Consider the following 14,270-nt stretch of genomic DNA (forward strand, 5'->3'; position numbering starts at 1 on the left):
CACTGCAGTAAGTGACTGGAAGTTCTTATATCCTTCTGCAAGTTTTTTTTGTGATGGACTTTGGATGAAAGTGAAAATAAGTGAGAACTTGATACTTAGCAGTACCTCAGAAATGAAGTCTTATCTATAAAATCCCATCAGATGTGCTATGGCTTGAACTGAGGAAAAGTTCCGAGGCAGAGCATATTGTGAATATGGCTTTACAGTGTGTATCTGGCCTCTAAGCCCTCACTCCTGCTGTGTACATTTAGGAGCTCAAGTTCTTCCATATTCTCTTCCCCCCCCCCCCACCCCCAGTTTGCTTTTCTAACAATAAACCTGAGTTTGTTCTATAAAACTTTGGTGCCTAAAAGAGTTCAGAAGAAAGGTGAGTGAGTATCTGTGTACATCTGAGGGGGGTGGTTCCTAAATTCTGCTAGAAATGATGAAGCTGATGCTCAGACAATCTTGTTGCTGCACGAGAAGAACTGCCGTTTCCCACAGGTGTTGGCAGAGCAAACTGTTGGATGAGAACATTTTCACCTTCAGTTGAGCGTTGTGAATAATTTTTGGTGTTGCTGTAGGTATGTACAAAGAGAAGAATATGAATAGTGTAAATAAAAAGAACTTTACCAGAACATGTAGGTTTTTCTGAACTTCATGGAACAGCCGGCACTCTCTGTGCCATCTCCACAGCCCCACAGTTGTTTCCTGAGGCTGCCATTGGGACAAATGTGTCGGCCAGGCCTTTACCAGCTTTGTTTGGGTGGTGGCATCTCTTGAGCTTGAATTTGCAGAACCAAAACACTCAGAGTTTGGACATGATCACATTTCTGCCATCTTTGTGCCATTTCTCTTCCTGAAAACCAATCAAACCTAATCAATTTTATTAAGTGTATTTGCTCTGTGTCTGTTTGCAGGGTCAAGTAGTGATGACCGTTCTCTCAGAGGTTACATATGTCCAAGCAATAGGTTTTGCTGTGGAGGATGCTAATGATCAGACACTTGTCTGCAGCTCACTCACCGCCTCCTGCTTGGTTGGGGTATTCTCTCAAAGTCAAATGAAACAATGTGCCAGTTGTTCCTAGCACTGATGGACATCTTGGTAATGAAGGAATGTATGTGATGTGCTCAGAGGAGTCCTGTGTTCTTAAGGCAAGGATCTCACATTACAAAATACCCCAATCTTCTACAGCCTTTCACCAGGTAGTGGCTGCCCTGCCTCTGTGGGTCTCCCCTGAGGCAGTGATACAACAGGCAGAGGAATAATCAAGGTGCATGAGGTTATTGAAGCCTAGAAACTAGGTTTTTGAAGGGGATGAGCAAGTAATTGTGACATGTAAGCACATGTTAGGTATAAGCATGTACAAAATGCAGCTGTGATCGTAATCATTGGGATTTTACTGGAGCCTTATGTTTACAGAGAGGCAGCCGTTGGGCACCCCGGGGTGCAGTGCTCACCCACACTGGCGATGCAGGTTGGGGATTCTCTGCCCGTGTCCCTGCGACACAGAGCGGTGTCACCTTGAGCTTTTGCTGCTGGCAATGAGGGAGAGCAGCTGCTGTGCCAGAAGCAGGATTCTGAGCCAGGAGGTGGCCGGCTGGAGGATGGCTGTGTGCTACGTGGCAAGGAGCAGGTTGAGGTGTGTGCCTGGAGCCCAAGGAGCTCAGTGCAGAGTCAGGGTGAGCAGAAGCCCTGCTGACCTGAATGCTTGTGGGCAGCTGGATGCTTGTTTTGGATGAGGGGAGAAAACTTGCTGTGGAGCTGTGTGTGAAGAAGGACTGGCAGCTTTTCCCCTCTGCTCAGCGGGGTGATGTCTGGCTCTGCCCCATGTTTAGGAGGGATGAGGAGTGGGGGGGACATGCAGCAGAGGGCAGAGCTGGGTGGGTTGGCCAGGCAGAAGGAAGGCAGAGGTGCTCACAGCAGAGGGAGCCCAGCTTCCCACGGCAGTGAGGCTGGAGAAGGGCAGCGGGGAGGGCTGGGCTGTTGTTGTGCCCAGTGCTGCCATAGCAGCGTTGGGGAGCTGCCAGCACAGCTACTGGGCCCCGTCTGCTCCTTCTGCAGGCTTGGCAGTTCCACTGCTGTGCAGCGCCTCGGCTCCAGCCCCGCAGCCCTGCAGCCCTGCTCCTGCTGGGTCCTGGGCTGAGGAGCAGCAGCAGGTGAAACTCTCTCTGTGGTGCAGGTTGGCAGCTGGTTGGAGTCACATAATTAGGAGACAACGGGTGTTGCACAGCAACTGCTGTCACCGTGGAAGAATGGCTGCAAAGAGAAAGGAGGCGGCCCTTCAGGTCAGTGGGAGCCAGCCATGCTGGAAGGCCTCAGAACTGCTTCTGAGTTCACAGAGGACTGAAAAGAATGGAGTTTGGTCGTGGGGTATCTGCTGACAGAGCTCTGCTGCGAGCTTCTCGTGGTAGAAAAGCATTCCTGAAGGCAGGTGGGAAGCACAGGGGAACTGCAGCAAGGCAAGTACCCCAAGGTCAGTGCCAAGGGTGCAGTTTGCTCAGTGCAGGTTGCACTGCAGCGCTGTTACCTGCTGGCACCGCTCTGCACTTCGAGTGCTTTCCAAGGACAAAGCGCATGGGTGTTCTGCAGAACTACTCAGAGAACTTCCAGCAGGGAGCTGGAGGGAGGGTCCTGCTGGTCTGAGCCTCACCAGGCATTTCTGACCAGCCTGTGTGTTCAGAGATTGCTGCAAAGCTGGGAAGAGTTGGGAGGGAGCAGGGAAAGAGAAGCCCATTTCACATCGATGCATAGAGGAATGTTTGCCTATTTAAACCCTGCAAGTGCCATAATGATGCTCTATAACTGTATAGGGGAGAGGAAGCTTCCAAGAGCAGATTACTATGCAAAGCCATAGAAAAAGCCAAAAGAGGTTATGAGTATCTTGAGATTTTGCATGGAGTTCAGTGTTCACTAGAGAAGGAGTGAGGGAGGTTAAGGACTCCATAAGTCACTATAAAGATTGGAGAACGTGGGGTGAGACTGTGAGTATGTAAGAAGAGAAAGGTGGTGGGTTTAAGCTAGGAATGAGTTCTGCTGCTGCTTGTTGCACTGCATTCCTTTGTGATGGCGAATGTTTGCAATGAGACTTTGTACTTCTGGCAACCAGCCACACATCCAGCTTGGGAGATCCTAGGTGAGGTCCGCACAGGGGTGACTGCGTGACCTGAGCCTTGTGTATGGCACAGAGTGTTGGCTTAGAGACACAAAGGGGCTCTCAGAGAAGAGCCATATCCTGGTTGCTGCTGGGCATCCACGTTAGCAAAGCACTTTGAGCAGTGCTGGCATTGCTTTCTGAGTCCATCAGTTGAACTCATTATTGCAAATTACAATCATCATAAATGAGTTGAACTCATTAACGTGCTGTGCAGCGCTCCGAGGGTGGTCCTAGCACTGCTGATACCTGCAATAATTGCATTTCTTAATTCTGTAGATGCGCGCTGATAAATTAGGCTTGGGGTCACATGCTGAAAACAGAGAAAGCAGTTAGAACAGGGGGAGGTGTCAGAGCAGCTCCCTGCTCTGAGCAAGGTGGGGGCCTGGGGAAACTGCTCCCCCTGAGCTCCAGTGACACCTGAAAGTCTGAAAGAAGCCACTTAGTTTGCATGGGGATTTCCAGCCCGAGTCCTTGACTTGGGAATTCTAGCAGTCTTTTCATGTGTGTTGGTGTTAATTACTGAATAATACCCTTCTTGCAGCTAACAGTCTTGCAATGTATACTAAATGTATTTAGGATTAATGATACCAACTGAGAATGCTGTCAGGAATCTTTGTTGCTCAGTATCAGCACAGCAACAAAGAAGCAATATTACCAACATGAGTGATTCTTTGAAGTCACTTGCTTAAAGAATCAGAAATTTCAGAACAGCTTATTTAGCAGACCCCGGGTTCTACTAGGCCTGTGTGTCATCCTCTCATCTTTTTTTGCTCCCCTACGAGTCCAAGGCCGTCCTACAGTCAGCATTTTCAGCACATTCCAATGGCGTGGATGATCTATTGAGCTATTGCTGACACTTGAGTAGTTTGTGCTGAGCCATTTTTGATTATTCTACTTTGCAATAACACCCTTTGACAGTGATTCTTTGTTGCCCTCGCATAACCTGCGCTCACAGAAGTAGGCAGCTCAGCAAAGGAGGTTCCTGGAATTACTGGGGACAGCATGGAGTTCCAAAAGCATTGCCTGCCCTCCAGTGCTGCACCCCATGATCGGTCACAGGGGTCATCCCGTCCCTGCTGTGAGCAAAGCTGCCTGGAGTGAGGGGGAGAAACCCCCACAGCCCTGCAGAGGGTGGGGAGCTGTGAAGAAACGTGTCCATGTGGTGTGTAAATACGGGTTGGCCTGATTGCTGCTTTCACAGCTGCAGCTTTAGGTGATCCCCCAGCTGCAGCCTCGTGCCTCGCACACCAAAGGGTTTGGAAAGCACACACTGCTGTCCTGATGCTGAGATCAGAATTGTGGCATGATCCATCCAGATAAATGGCACTGCCTGGTACAGTCCCTGATGCCAACATCCTGTGAAGACACAGTGATTATTTCCCTGCTCACCTCCCGCAATAACTGCCTCTCTGCAAATGAAGCACCCAGACTGTTCAAAGAGATGCTGCAACTGAAAGGGGAGGGCTTGCGTTTGTCTGGGTGCTCCTACCCGCTCCATACACCTGTGCAGTGCTTCCAGGTGCTCTCCCACCTGTGCCCTGGCCCTGCTGACTAGAGGAGTGCAGGCAGGAAGCTTTTCCTGCAGTGCTCAGATAATACCTCTCTGAACAGATGTCTGCCATACAGGTAAGCACACAGTGACACGTCGATGTGTTTACAGCTACCTCATGACTTACTGCTGCTCTGACTGGTTTTACATTTCCACACAGATGAACATCAATAGCCAGGAGCTTTGGGAGGAAATGCTGTGTCTTGAAGGCCTCCTTGGTAAGGGCTTGGTCAGCACACAGTGTCAGTTTGTTTTATATTACAAGCACTTTGTTCTTTATGCAACCCCTTCCTAAAGATTAGACTGCAAAGTGCACAAACCAGCCTATGGGTGTAGGTCTGAAACAATCCATTCCGACCTTGCTCTTATTTTCATGCTCGCAGTTGTTGATGCATATCAAGCCTGGTGTGGCCCATGCAAAACTGTAGTGGATCTTTTCCGAAGGATAAGGAATGAAGTCAGCAGTGACCTTCTGCACTTTGCTGTGGTAAGGTCCCATTGGGCACTGCTTAAGCAATCCATACTCTGTTCCCTGAACTTAGTAGGTAACTGAAGGCTGAAGTCATTCATCTTTCCACATCCAGCCCAAACAGTAACAGTGCAGGAGTTCCAGCCTGTGTGAATGAACCTGCTCTGACTGGTGTAATTTTAACCTGGGGTTTTGCTGTATGTGAGGGGTGAGAGATGGCCAGTTCTGAGCACAGGCTGTTGTGTGTGTGTTCCTGTGAAGCAGAAATGTTTCACCATAAGCACTTGTTTTATCTGACATCCTTTTTAGGCTGAAGTTGATTCCATTGATGCTCTGGAAAAATACAGAGGAAAATGCGAGCCCATCTTTCTCTTCTATACAGTGAGTGAAAAGTTTATACAATAGTTACATAGCAATAAATGGGACTGAGTGGGAACAGCTACTGCAGGGTCTCGTTGCTGCCACAAGCTGCTCCCCTTCATCCTCAGACACATCAGGTGGTGGTTGTCCCCTGTACTCAGCACTGGTGAGGCCACACTGAGTGCTGTGTCTTTTCCAGCCTTAATGATTCTATGATAACACAGTATATGATGGGATGATCTGCTGATTTCCAGAGCCTGGGACGCTGTGCTCTGTGACAGACCTGCTTCTCTTTTCAGAGAGGAGAACTGGCGGCTGTTGTAAGAGGAGCAAATGCCCCTTTGCTGCAGAAGACCATCCTGAAACAGCTGGCAGAGGGAAGGAAGGTCTTGGAGCATCGAGGAGAGCATTCGGTGGTAATCAGGCTCTGAATCCTTCTCCTTAGAGCCAAGGCTCGTCTCTCCCGTGCCAGCCCGGCTCTGAAGCTGGGCTGCTTCCTGCCAATACCGTGCCTGTTTTTCTGGTCTGATCCTGAATGCTGACGTGCCCCCTGTGTCACAGCACTGCGCAGCTCTCCTGGGTGTAGAGAAGCTGAAAGGGTGGTTGTGCCCTCCCAAGAGGACGGAGGAGGAACAGCAGCAGAAACACCCAGCTCTGCAGGATGGAGAGGGATCTCCGCTGTGTTTCTCCTGCTGTGCTCACCCACCCCTAGCAGTAGTTATTCCTTTCGGACACCTTAGCTTTTAATTCCATAATCCAGCAGCTCTCTGACGGCATTTCTCAGGCTGCAGGGGTGGGCACTTCATTGCACCGTGCCACGCTGCAGCCAGCGCTGGGATATCACCGTGCAATGGCTGTACCTGGCAGCAGCTGTGCTACATGGGCACAGCGCTGCTGAGGAAACGCAGCCTTTGTTCTGAGCTGGCGGTACCACCGCATCCTCCCGCACCGCACTGACTCCCTCAGGTCACTGATGCTTTCTTTCCCTCCCCCTACAGCCTCACGTCGCGGACGCTCCCGAGTCCAGTCTGTCACTCTCCGTCCCGGTGCAGCCCGGTTCTTCCCAATAAACCGCTCCGTGCCATCCCTCCGTTACCGCCGCGCTGCGGCCCCTTTAAGGGCGATGCGGGGAGGGCGGTGGTGCCGCGCTGCGCCTGCGCGGAGTGGGGGGGGCGGCTCCGGACGCGGGTTCGAGTCCCGGCCCCGGCGGCCTGTACATCTGTACATCCATACAGCCCGGCTTGTACATCCATACAGCCCGGCCTGGACATCCACACAGCCCGGCCATGGACGCGGCTCCGGAGGACGGTCCCGCGGGGAATGAGGCTGAGCCGGACGGGCCGCCCTGCACGGAACCGGCCGCGCCCCGCCTGAGCGCGGCGGAGCTGGACCGCGAGCTGGAGTCCCGCAGCGAGCTGGTGCGTCGCCATTTCCGTGCCGGTGCTGCCCCTCCGCGTCCCCTCCGGCACAGGGGGGTCCCAGCGGCACAGGGGGTGGGGGGTGTAAGCAGGGCGTACCTGGCCGCTATTCTCGTAGTTAACAGAGGTCCGGGAGGCGGGATAGGTGTCTAACCCCGGTGTGTGGTCTCTGATGTCCAGATCGATGACAAAGAGTTCGACATCCCTCAAGTCGATACCCCACCGACGCTGGAGAGCATCCTGAACGAGGTGAGAGCGGCACGGCGCAATGTCTGGCTCAGCTGCTGTCACTGGGGCTGGAAAAGGCCCCCAGGGTCACCCAGAGCCCTGTTTTCTTATGGGAAATAAAGTGGTGTAACCCCACGACTTCCTGATACCCAGAGCTGACACTGCATGCACTGAGTCCAGTGATGGCTGCATTCTTCACAGCTCTGCCTTTGCAGTCTGGTTCACACGTTTGGCCCCGTATAGTGGCAAAAAGGAGCTTGGAACAGGTGACTTCTCTTAAAAGCTGCATTAAAAGTACAGGTGTGGAGCATCCCAGACAGCCACGTATGGTCTAGGAACTGGAGGAACACGGAGCAGTTTGCTGCCTGAATAGAAGGGGATATTGAGTGGAGGTGTAGAAGAGCACGTCCTGTTTCTGGCCATGGGCATAGGTGGAGCTCAGAGGGTTTGTGTGAGCCCAAACTCAGATGTGGGCCCATCCATGTCAAAGGAGAACTGGAGAAAACATGGCTTAGTGCACATAGAGTCTTTGGTGCTGTTTGTCTCAGCGGGAACGACCAGCAGGGTGTTTTCTGGAAGGGATTTTAGTGTGGAGCACAAGCTGAGCATACCTTGCTCTGAAGAAAGGCACAGTATCGCAGGGCTGTGCATCATAAGACAAACCAGGAGCCCCTGCTCTCATCTCTGCACATTGGCTCTCAGTGCAGTGTTGTGTCTGTGCTTCAAGGGCAGTGTGACCTGTGCTGCAGTTAAAACAATGGCCACTTAAAAACAATATAGAAACAACTGAGGGCGTTGTGTGCTTTGGATGTTTACTGAGTGTGGTGATTCTCTTCTTTCAGACTGATGATGAAGAAGAGTCTTTCGTTTTGGAAGATCCCTTTCTCTTGAACATCGATAACACGGACACACACTCCTACGACACATCTTCTGTAGCCAGCTCTGACAGCGGGGACAGGACGCACCTGAAAAGGTACCACGAGTCTGATACCCTGCGAGGTTAAATCAATTAAAAGTAGTTCTCTTTTTGAGTGGGCAGAAGGTCTATCAATGCGAAGTACAATTGAAATGTCTTAAAGCAACCATCTGTGAAAGGCAGGGGAAATGCTTTTGCTCCTGGAAGTGGAATGTGAATCCTGACATCCCAGAGCAGCCTGGAATGTGGTTGTTACCTGCAATACTGCTGACTTACTTTGTTAATTATTCAGATGATGGCTTCATCTCACACCCTCAGCCACTCCCATGGCCTGCTTATGTGCCATGGGAAGTTGGCCTCTGGTTTCTGTTGCTCTGTAGTTGCTACATGAGCAATTGCACTGGATACAAACAATCCGAAGTGTTACAGTTTATGGTGGCATATGGTGGTGATCTGTGTCACCAATGTTTCATTTTCAGATAAAATTGCTTGTACTGAGTGAAACGTAACCTGAAGGGACTTAATATTTTCCAGTACAGAGGAGGCAGAAAAACCAGGAATCATTTTTGGCGTGTTTGTTTGAAGCTGCTCACTGTGTTTATGGGTCCTCAGACACACTATAAGCTATCAAAGCAAGCTTCATCAGCCTGCCTGCCTGTTTGAATGTCTCTGGAAAGATAAGAACTGAATTTTCTTTGGGAATTTCCCCCTCCTACATGTGTTACGGTGCACCAGAGCTCTTCAGAAGCTACTTTTCCCTGTACATACACTGGTTACCTTTAAAAACATCCTATCCACAAACAGTAACTTTTACCTTTTGTATAAAGCCAGCTGTTGGAATTGAATATTACACTTCCAGTATTATTGAATAATTTTGAATATTACACTTTACATTTGTTTTACCCAGAGGTCCATATGCTACTACCAAGCCCTTTTCAGCTGTACTTTTCCTATAGGTGCTCACCTTTAGAGGTTGAAGCTTCCTGACTCACCGTGGCTGCATTAAAGAGCAGAATTGTTTATCTCAGGTTTTGTTAATGGATGCCATAGTCTGCAGAGTGGTGCTTGAAACTGAACATTTGTTTGAAGGTCTTTTCGTTTCCATAGAAGAGGAGTTCAGACAGATTCTAATGCAGGCATGGTGCTATGTTGTATGCTTTGCTATTGATTTCACATCTGTTTATTCTAGCCATGTGTGCTTCAGCAATAAGGATGGAAACTGTGTGGTGGTGCGTGCCTGCAGACTTTACCTGCTGGTTTAGCTGTGGGCTGACATTCCAAACTCTGCCTTAATGTGTTTGGATTATTTCTTCTCTCATCAGGAAGAAAAAACTCCCGGATTCTCTCTCTCTGCATGGATCAGTTATAAGACTCTCGCTTCTGAAAGGGATTTCTGCCCAAATAGTGTCTGCAGCAGTAAGTGTCTTTCTCTGCTGGTGACATCTACTATGTAGAACTTTGTCTTGTTCTGGTGTGGAGGGATGTGTGTGATCATCACCCTCCTCACAGTATTAGTATTAACATATTTAGTACATAAGCATCTCTAACTAGGGGTGAATTATTAGCTGACTTCATGCAGCAGCAATGTAACAAGTCCTCTTTAACACTGCTTTTTGTTGCCAGATGTCAAGGAAGATGATGGGAAGTATTAATACAAAATGATATCAGTGCTGTTGTTGCTTAAGGGTGCTAGAAACAGGTTTGCTTAATGCCTGCCGCAGGCACAGTCCACACTCAGCCCAGGCCCACACTCTTCTGTGTCTCTGACTGTGCCTTAGGCCTGCCTGGAGTCTGTGCTGCCAGTGAGAAGGAGCTGTCCAAGATCAGAGTTGAGGCAGTGATTTATAAAGAATGTTAGAATAAAATGCAGGTGATTCATCTGTGAGTGCTGCTGTAAGGGCTGTGTGACTGGAGTCCAAGTGTGAATGCACTGCAGCCAGTTGTTACTTGTGTTGATGGAGGCGTGAATGAGCCACCTGGGTGGGAAGCTAAGAAGGTGTTCTGGAGAGGAAAGTGGTTTTGCATTAGATATCAGCTCAGTGTCCTCAGAGAATGCTGAGGGCTGTTAATTGGATGAGACTTGTTTTGAGAAAAACAAGACGGCTTTCATTTGGAATGACAGGATATTCTGCCTCCTCTCGGGTTCTGTGTGCTTTCTCATCCATTCTGGGTATTCCTTGCCAGTGGTTTCCTCTGCACCTGCTGCCCTGGTGGGACTCATTAGAACATAACTTGTGTTGACTCCATGTGCTGTATTATGAGAGACATGAACAGTGCAGGGAGTTCTGATTCTTATTCATAACTCATCCTGTTTTTCTAGGACAAAGTGGATGCTGGTTTGCCTACTGCGATTGTAAGTATGCAGTTTTCAAGTACTGTGTGGTTGTTCTTCATGTAAATTTGGCAGACTTTAAGCAGTAATTTAATAGAGCTGACAAATGGATCTCGATATTCTTTTCCTTGCCAAGAATCCTGAAATCAGAGGGGTAGGAGGAGCAGCACTTTAAGGCTGGCTTCTGGGAGCAGAGTGCAGCCTTTCCTAACTGCCCCTGTGCTGACTGAGCCCTCTGCTCTCCCCTTTCTCATGTCATCACCAGGAGTTCTTAGTTGAGCACCCAACCATTCCCCATCACATTCATCTGTTGACCACCTTGAAGTTTCCTACCTATTTCTTCTTTGCCAGCTGTTGCTTTGAATCCTAACAGTGCTTTAAAGGCATTTGAACTGAACTGCTCATCGTGCAGTGAGTTCAAAGTTTCTACACACTCAAATATGACCATAAAGGGGGGGGGGGGGGTACAAAAGTGTCCTTTGGTTGTAGCTCAGGTAGGAAGTGTCTGTTGCTTATGTATTAAAAAGTTATTTCTGTAACCTTAAGATTTCCTCTTCTGGTACGATTTGTGTGATCTTAGAAGTGTTGGATTTGTGAGTGATGCTTCTCAGCTTTTGGTCTTTTTGGCTTTTTCAGGCAGCATCGAATCTGATCGCAGTGGGGACTTCTCATGGGCTAGCACTGATTTTTGGTAAGTGGAATAGGAAGCTCTGAGGTCTTGCAGCGTATCCATCTTTTTCCTTCTGACCCAGAAGCTGCCAGGAGTAGGAAAATTATAATGTATTCCTTTAGAAGGGGAACTTGTAACCCATGGCTGCCTGCAGGCTTGCATCCTTGGCTCCTCCATCCCCATCTCCCCCTGCATCCATCACCTCTCTATCCCTTCTTTCTGTTATTCTTTTTCCAGCCTGACTTACAAGTAAATGCTGAGCTTATGCCTTAGCAACTGGCTTAACAGCTGGGAGAGAGCTGCTCTTGAAGTTCTCCCATGCACGTCTAGTTTGTGTGCATTGATGTCTGTGCAAATTCATAACGATTCTGGAAACCCTTTTCTTTCTAAGTTGGCTGGAATTATTCGAGAGGCTAAAAGTTATGAGGGGACAGGGTACAGCAGAAGGATGAGAAGGGATGTGACAGTGTAAGTCTCAGATCTTGGGAGTTTAGACTTGGGAGTATAGGTAACAGGATGCAGTTAATCTGAATATGATCTATACGTGATCTGACTGAGTTTTTAGTAGGACATCTCTGTAGTTTTGCTTTGTAGCTGCTATGAAAGACGTTTTTATGGTGATTTTCCTATTTCTGTCCTTGTATGTGGGCCCTTCAGGAAGTTGGTAAGCTTCTGAACAAGGGCTTGTCAGAATAGTGGGAGGTTTTTGCATTTTGCACTCCAGGAAGGACTTGAGGAGTCTACAGAAGTGTATGAGCACGGAGGGTCATTCTTATCTTTGTTGTGGCTGCATCAAGTCCCACTGAAAGGGTTGATCACCGAGTGCCTGAGCTGCTTCATGTGCTGGGCTGTTTCAAGGTTGTTGAAGGATCATTTTCTTTGTTACGCTCTTGGTTAGATTTTGGACAAACTTTTACTGTTGCTTTGGCCGTGATCTTTATGTCGTTATGTACTGTGCAGTTTCTAAAGGTTCTTCTGTGGTCTTTAGTTTTTCCTAACTGGAAGTTCCATGACTTTTACTAAGATAGATGTTAATGCTGTAAGCATTTAGCACAGAAGTGAGACCTGGACCTTTCTCAAAGGCTCCTGGTGTCAGGGTAAGAGGCAGCGCACTGGAGTTGCCCCAGGGGAATCTCTGGCTGATGTTTGTTTTGACCATGAGGGTGATGAAGCACTGGAATAGATGTTGAGCGAGGTTGCAGGATGGTTTTCCTTGGGATACACAGAACTCACCAGGGCCCTGAGCAGGCTGAGCTCATTGATACTCCTTGTGGCAAAGAGTGAGGCTGGGGAGTGCCACAGCTGCCTTGCAGTCTGGGTTCTGCTGCAATGAAGAGGTGGTGAGAGGTGTGCCATGTCATCCAGCTTTTCAGATACAGACAGGAGCAATTCCTGCACGTTTCTGTTCTCTTTTCATTAGTATCATGAAGTCAAAATGTATCAACTCATTTTTCTTCAGTGACCACACGCTTAGTTTTAAAGCACCGTAATGAGCAGCATCCCTTCAGGTAACTGAGCAAATCAAAAGGTGGAATGTTACCAAAACCAAAAATGCCAGCAAAATCTGAAGGCTCTCTGTCCTTTTGAATGTTGTCACATATGCTGTTCTTTACTTCTCTCCATTCTTTTGTATTGATTTCTGACTTTTTCTTTCCTATTTTGGCCCTTTCTATGTGGACTGAAAAGGAAAAGGTACAGTAACACCACTCTATGCACGTGCCCTGCATGAGCAACTTCTGTCCTGCCCAGTTTGCATGCTGATGTGTCAGGTTACTCTGTGCTGGATAGGCAGCATGTAAGGCAGGGCAGTGACCAGGCAGCGGGTAGTACTGCTGGTGAGCCCAGAAACTGCCTATTGAATGCATGTGTACTGAATGCTGCCAATTCTTTGGGCAGGAATAGCAGAGGAACAGGTAAATGTGCCATGTGTAGTGCTTCAGAGCAGGATGTGTCTGTAGCTGTTTGCAAAGGCCATGTTTCAGGGCAGGACAAAATAGAGCTCTTCCATGAGATCACCATCCATCTGTTTCTGCCTGAGAGCTGTTAGTGGGAGCACAACAGATTAGGACCTGAGACAGGGAAGCACAGGCCAGAAACTCTAGCAAACCCATGCAAGCAGACAGCAACTTCTGACTGACCCCATGCAGCAGCTGTGCAGATGAGGGAGCAGTGGCTTCCTGGGGAGGTGACTGAATCCCTGCTGTGGGCAGTCATTTCATTGCTTAAGCTGGAGGTAGGTAGTCTCCTAAACACCCTGGTTTAGGAGACAGCTGTTGTGTTCTTAAGGGAGATGGTGTCTGAAACCTGTTCTTTTAGCACCCCATCTCTTGTCCTCCTGATTCCAGCTCCAAGAGGGGATTCCTCCTGGGAGAGCATTTATTGGTGGTAGGCCCGATGAAGGTGAGAAGAAAACATCACATCTTAGAATTTGTAGCATCTGAGTCATTCTGCAGGATATCAAGTCTTTGGAATGCAGAGAAACGATGGCTTAAGAAAAGAAAATCTGGTTAAAAACCTGTTTATCTGAGAAGAAATCAATTCAGGAACGCTCTGCTTCCTGTGCTCTGGAAGGTGACATTTCATATTCAGAAGCTTGTTAACATTTTACTTGTAGGGCTAAATACCATCTGGCTCTGACTCCAGACTGTGAGAACAACAGCAGTAGTTACTACTGGAAGTAGTTCAGATGGAGAACTGCTTTATTTACATTTCAAAATTAAAGATGTTCTCTGGACCTTTGTAGCCACCTTTGTTTCCAGAATGTGGAAAATGTTTTTTAATCCTAAACGTGCCTTATATTCAGGGCTGTTATTATCAGTATGGAAAATCATCCAATCAGCTTTTGTAACCCTTTGCTTTTACCTGTCTTTGTTACTTCAGCAGTTTGTCAGTGGGAGCTCATTGACTCCAACATCTTGTCAGAGTCCTCCTTGTGTGCTGTCCCGGACATGAGAACAAGCGCTGATGTGTGTTTCTTTGGAGTCTGCCTTCCAAGTGGTTATTTCTCTACTCTGAAAAGGCGTCTTGGGCAAAAAATGGGCACTTCCTTCTTAGGAACTCAGACTGACCCATCCCAGTTCCCTCAGCTGCAGGTCTATGAGTCTGAAGAAAGATTTACTATTTGTTTTCCCCTTCAATTAACAAGCAGTGCAGTATCTTTACAAATTTCTCCTTAGGGAGGCAGGTTTAGG

At 48.4% G+C, this 14,270-nt stretch overlaps 2 protein-coding genes across 2 annotated transcripts in view; both read left to right on the plus strand.

The window, feature by feature from the left end:
- The first annotated feature begins 2,462 nt into the window (after window positions 1-2,462).
- NME9 (NME/NM23 family member 9) lies at window positions 2,463-6,450 on the plus strand. The gene is made up of 4 exons (XM_015871000.2): window positions 2,463-4,904; window positions 5,070-5,173; window positions 5,465-5,536; window positions 5,815-6,450. Exons 1-4 carry the CDS (start codon window positions 4,805-4,807, stop codon window positions 5,944-5,946), a joined length of 408 nt encoding a protein of 135 aa, XP_015726486.1. The 5' UTR covers window positions 2,463-4,804; the 3' UTR covers window positions 5,947-6,450.
- A 249-nt stretch (window positions 6,451-6,699) lies between these two features.
- The window catches only part of VPS8 (VPS8 subunit of CORVET complex), a 58,047-nt gene continuing 50,476 nt past the window's right edge, over window positions 6,700-14,270 (plus strand). Inside the window, exons 1-6 of the mRNA XM_015870968.2 lie at window positions 6,700-6,933; window positions 7,114-7,182; window positions 8,004-8,134; window positions 9,400-9,493; window positions 10,398-10,430; window positions 11,046-11,100. Of these exons, the coding sequence (XP_015726454.1) occupies window positions 6,802-6,933; window positions 7,114-7,182; window positions 8,004-8,134; window positions 9,400-9,493; window positions 10,398-10,430; window positions 11,046-11,100 (514 nt within the window). The 5' untranslated portion in view covers window positions 6,700-6,801. The remainder of the gene's footprint in view (window positions 6,934-7,113; window positions 7,183-8,003; window positions 8,135-9,399; window positions 9,494-10,397; window positions 10,431-11,045; window positions 11,101-14,270) is intronic.

This window comes from Coturnix japonica, chromosome 9 (assembly GCF_001577835.2).
Source record: "Coturnix japonica isolate 7356 chromosome 9, Coturnix japonica 2.1, whole genome shotgun sequence".
NCBI lineage: Eukaryota > Metazoa > Chordata > Aves > Galliformes > Phasianidae > Coturnix > Coturnix japonica.

Coding starts and splice junctions, on each gene's coding strand:
- NME9 (XM_015871000.2), top strand. CDS start 4,805: ATGACTTACTGCTGCTCTGACTGGTTTTACATTTCCACACAGATGAAC. Junction 5,174..5,464: donor ACCTTCTGCACTTTGCTGTG/GTAAGGTCCCAT, acceptor CATCCTTTTTAG/GCTGAAGTTGATTCCATTGA. Junction 5,537..5,814: donor CCATCTTTCTCTTCTATACA/GTGAGTGAAAAG, acceptor TTCTCTTTTCAG/AGAGGAGAACTGGCGGCTGT.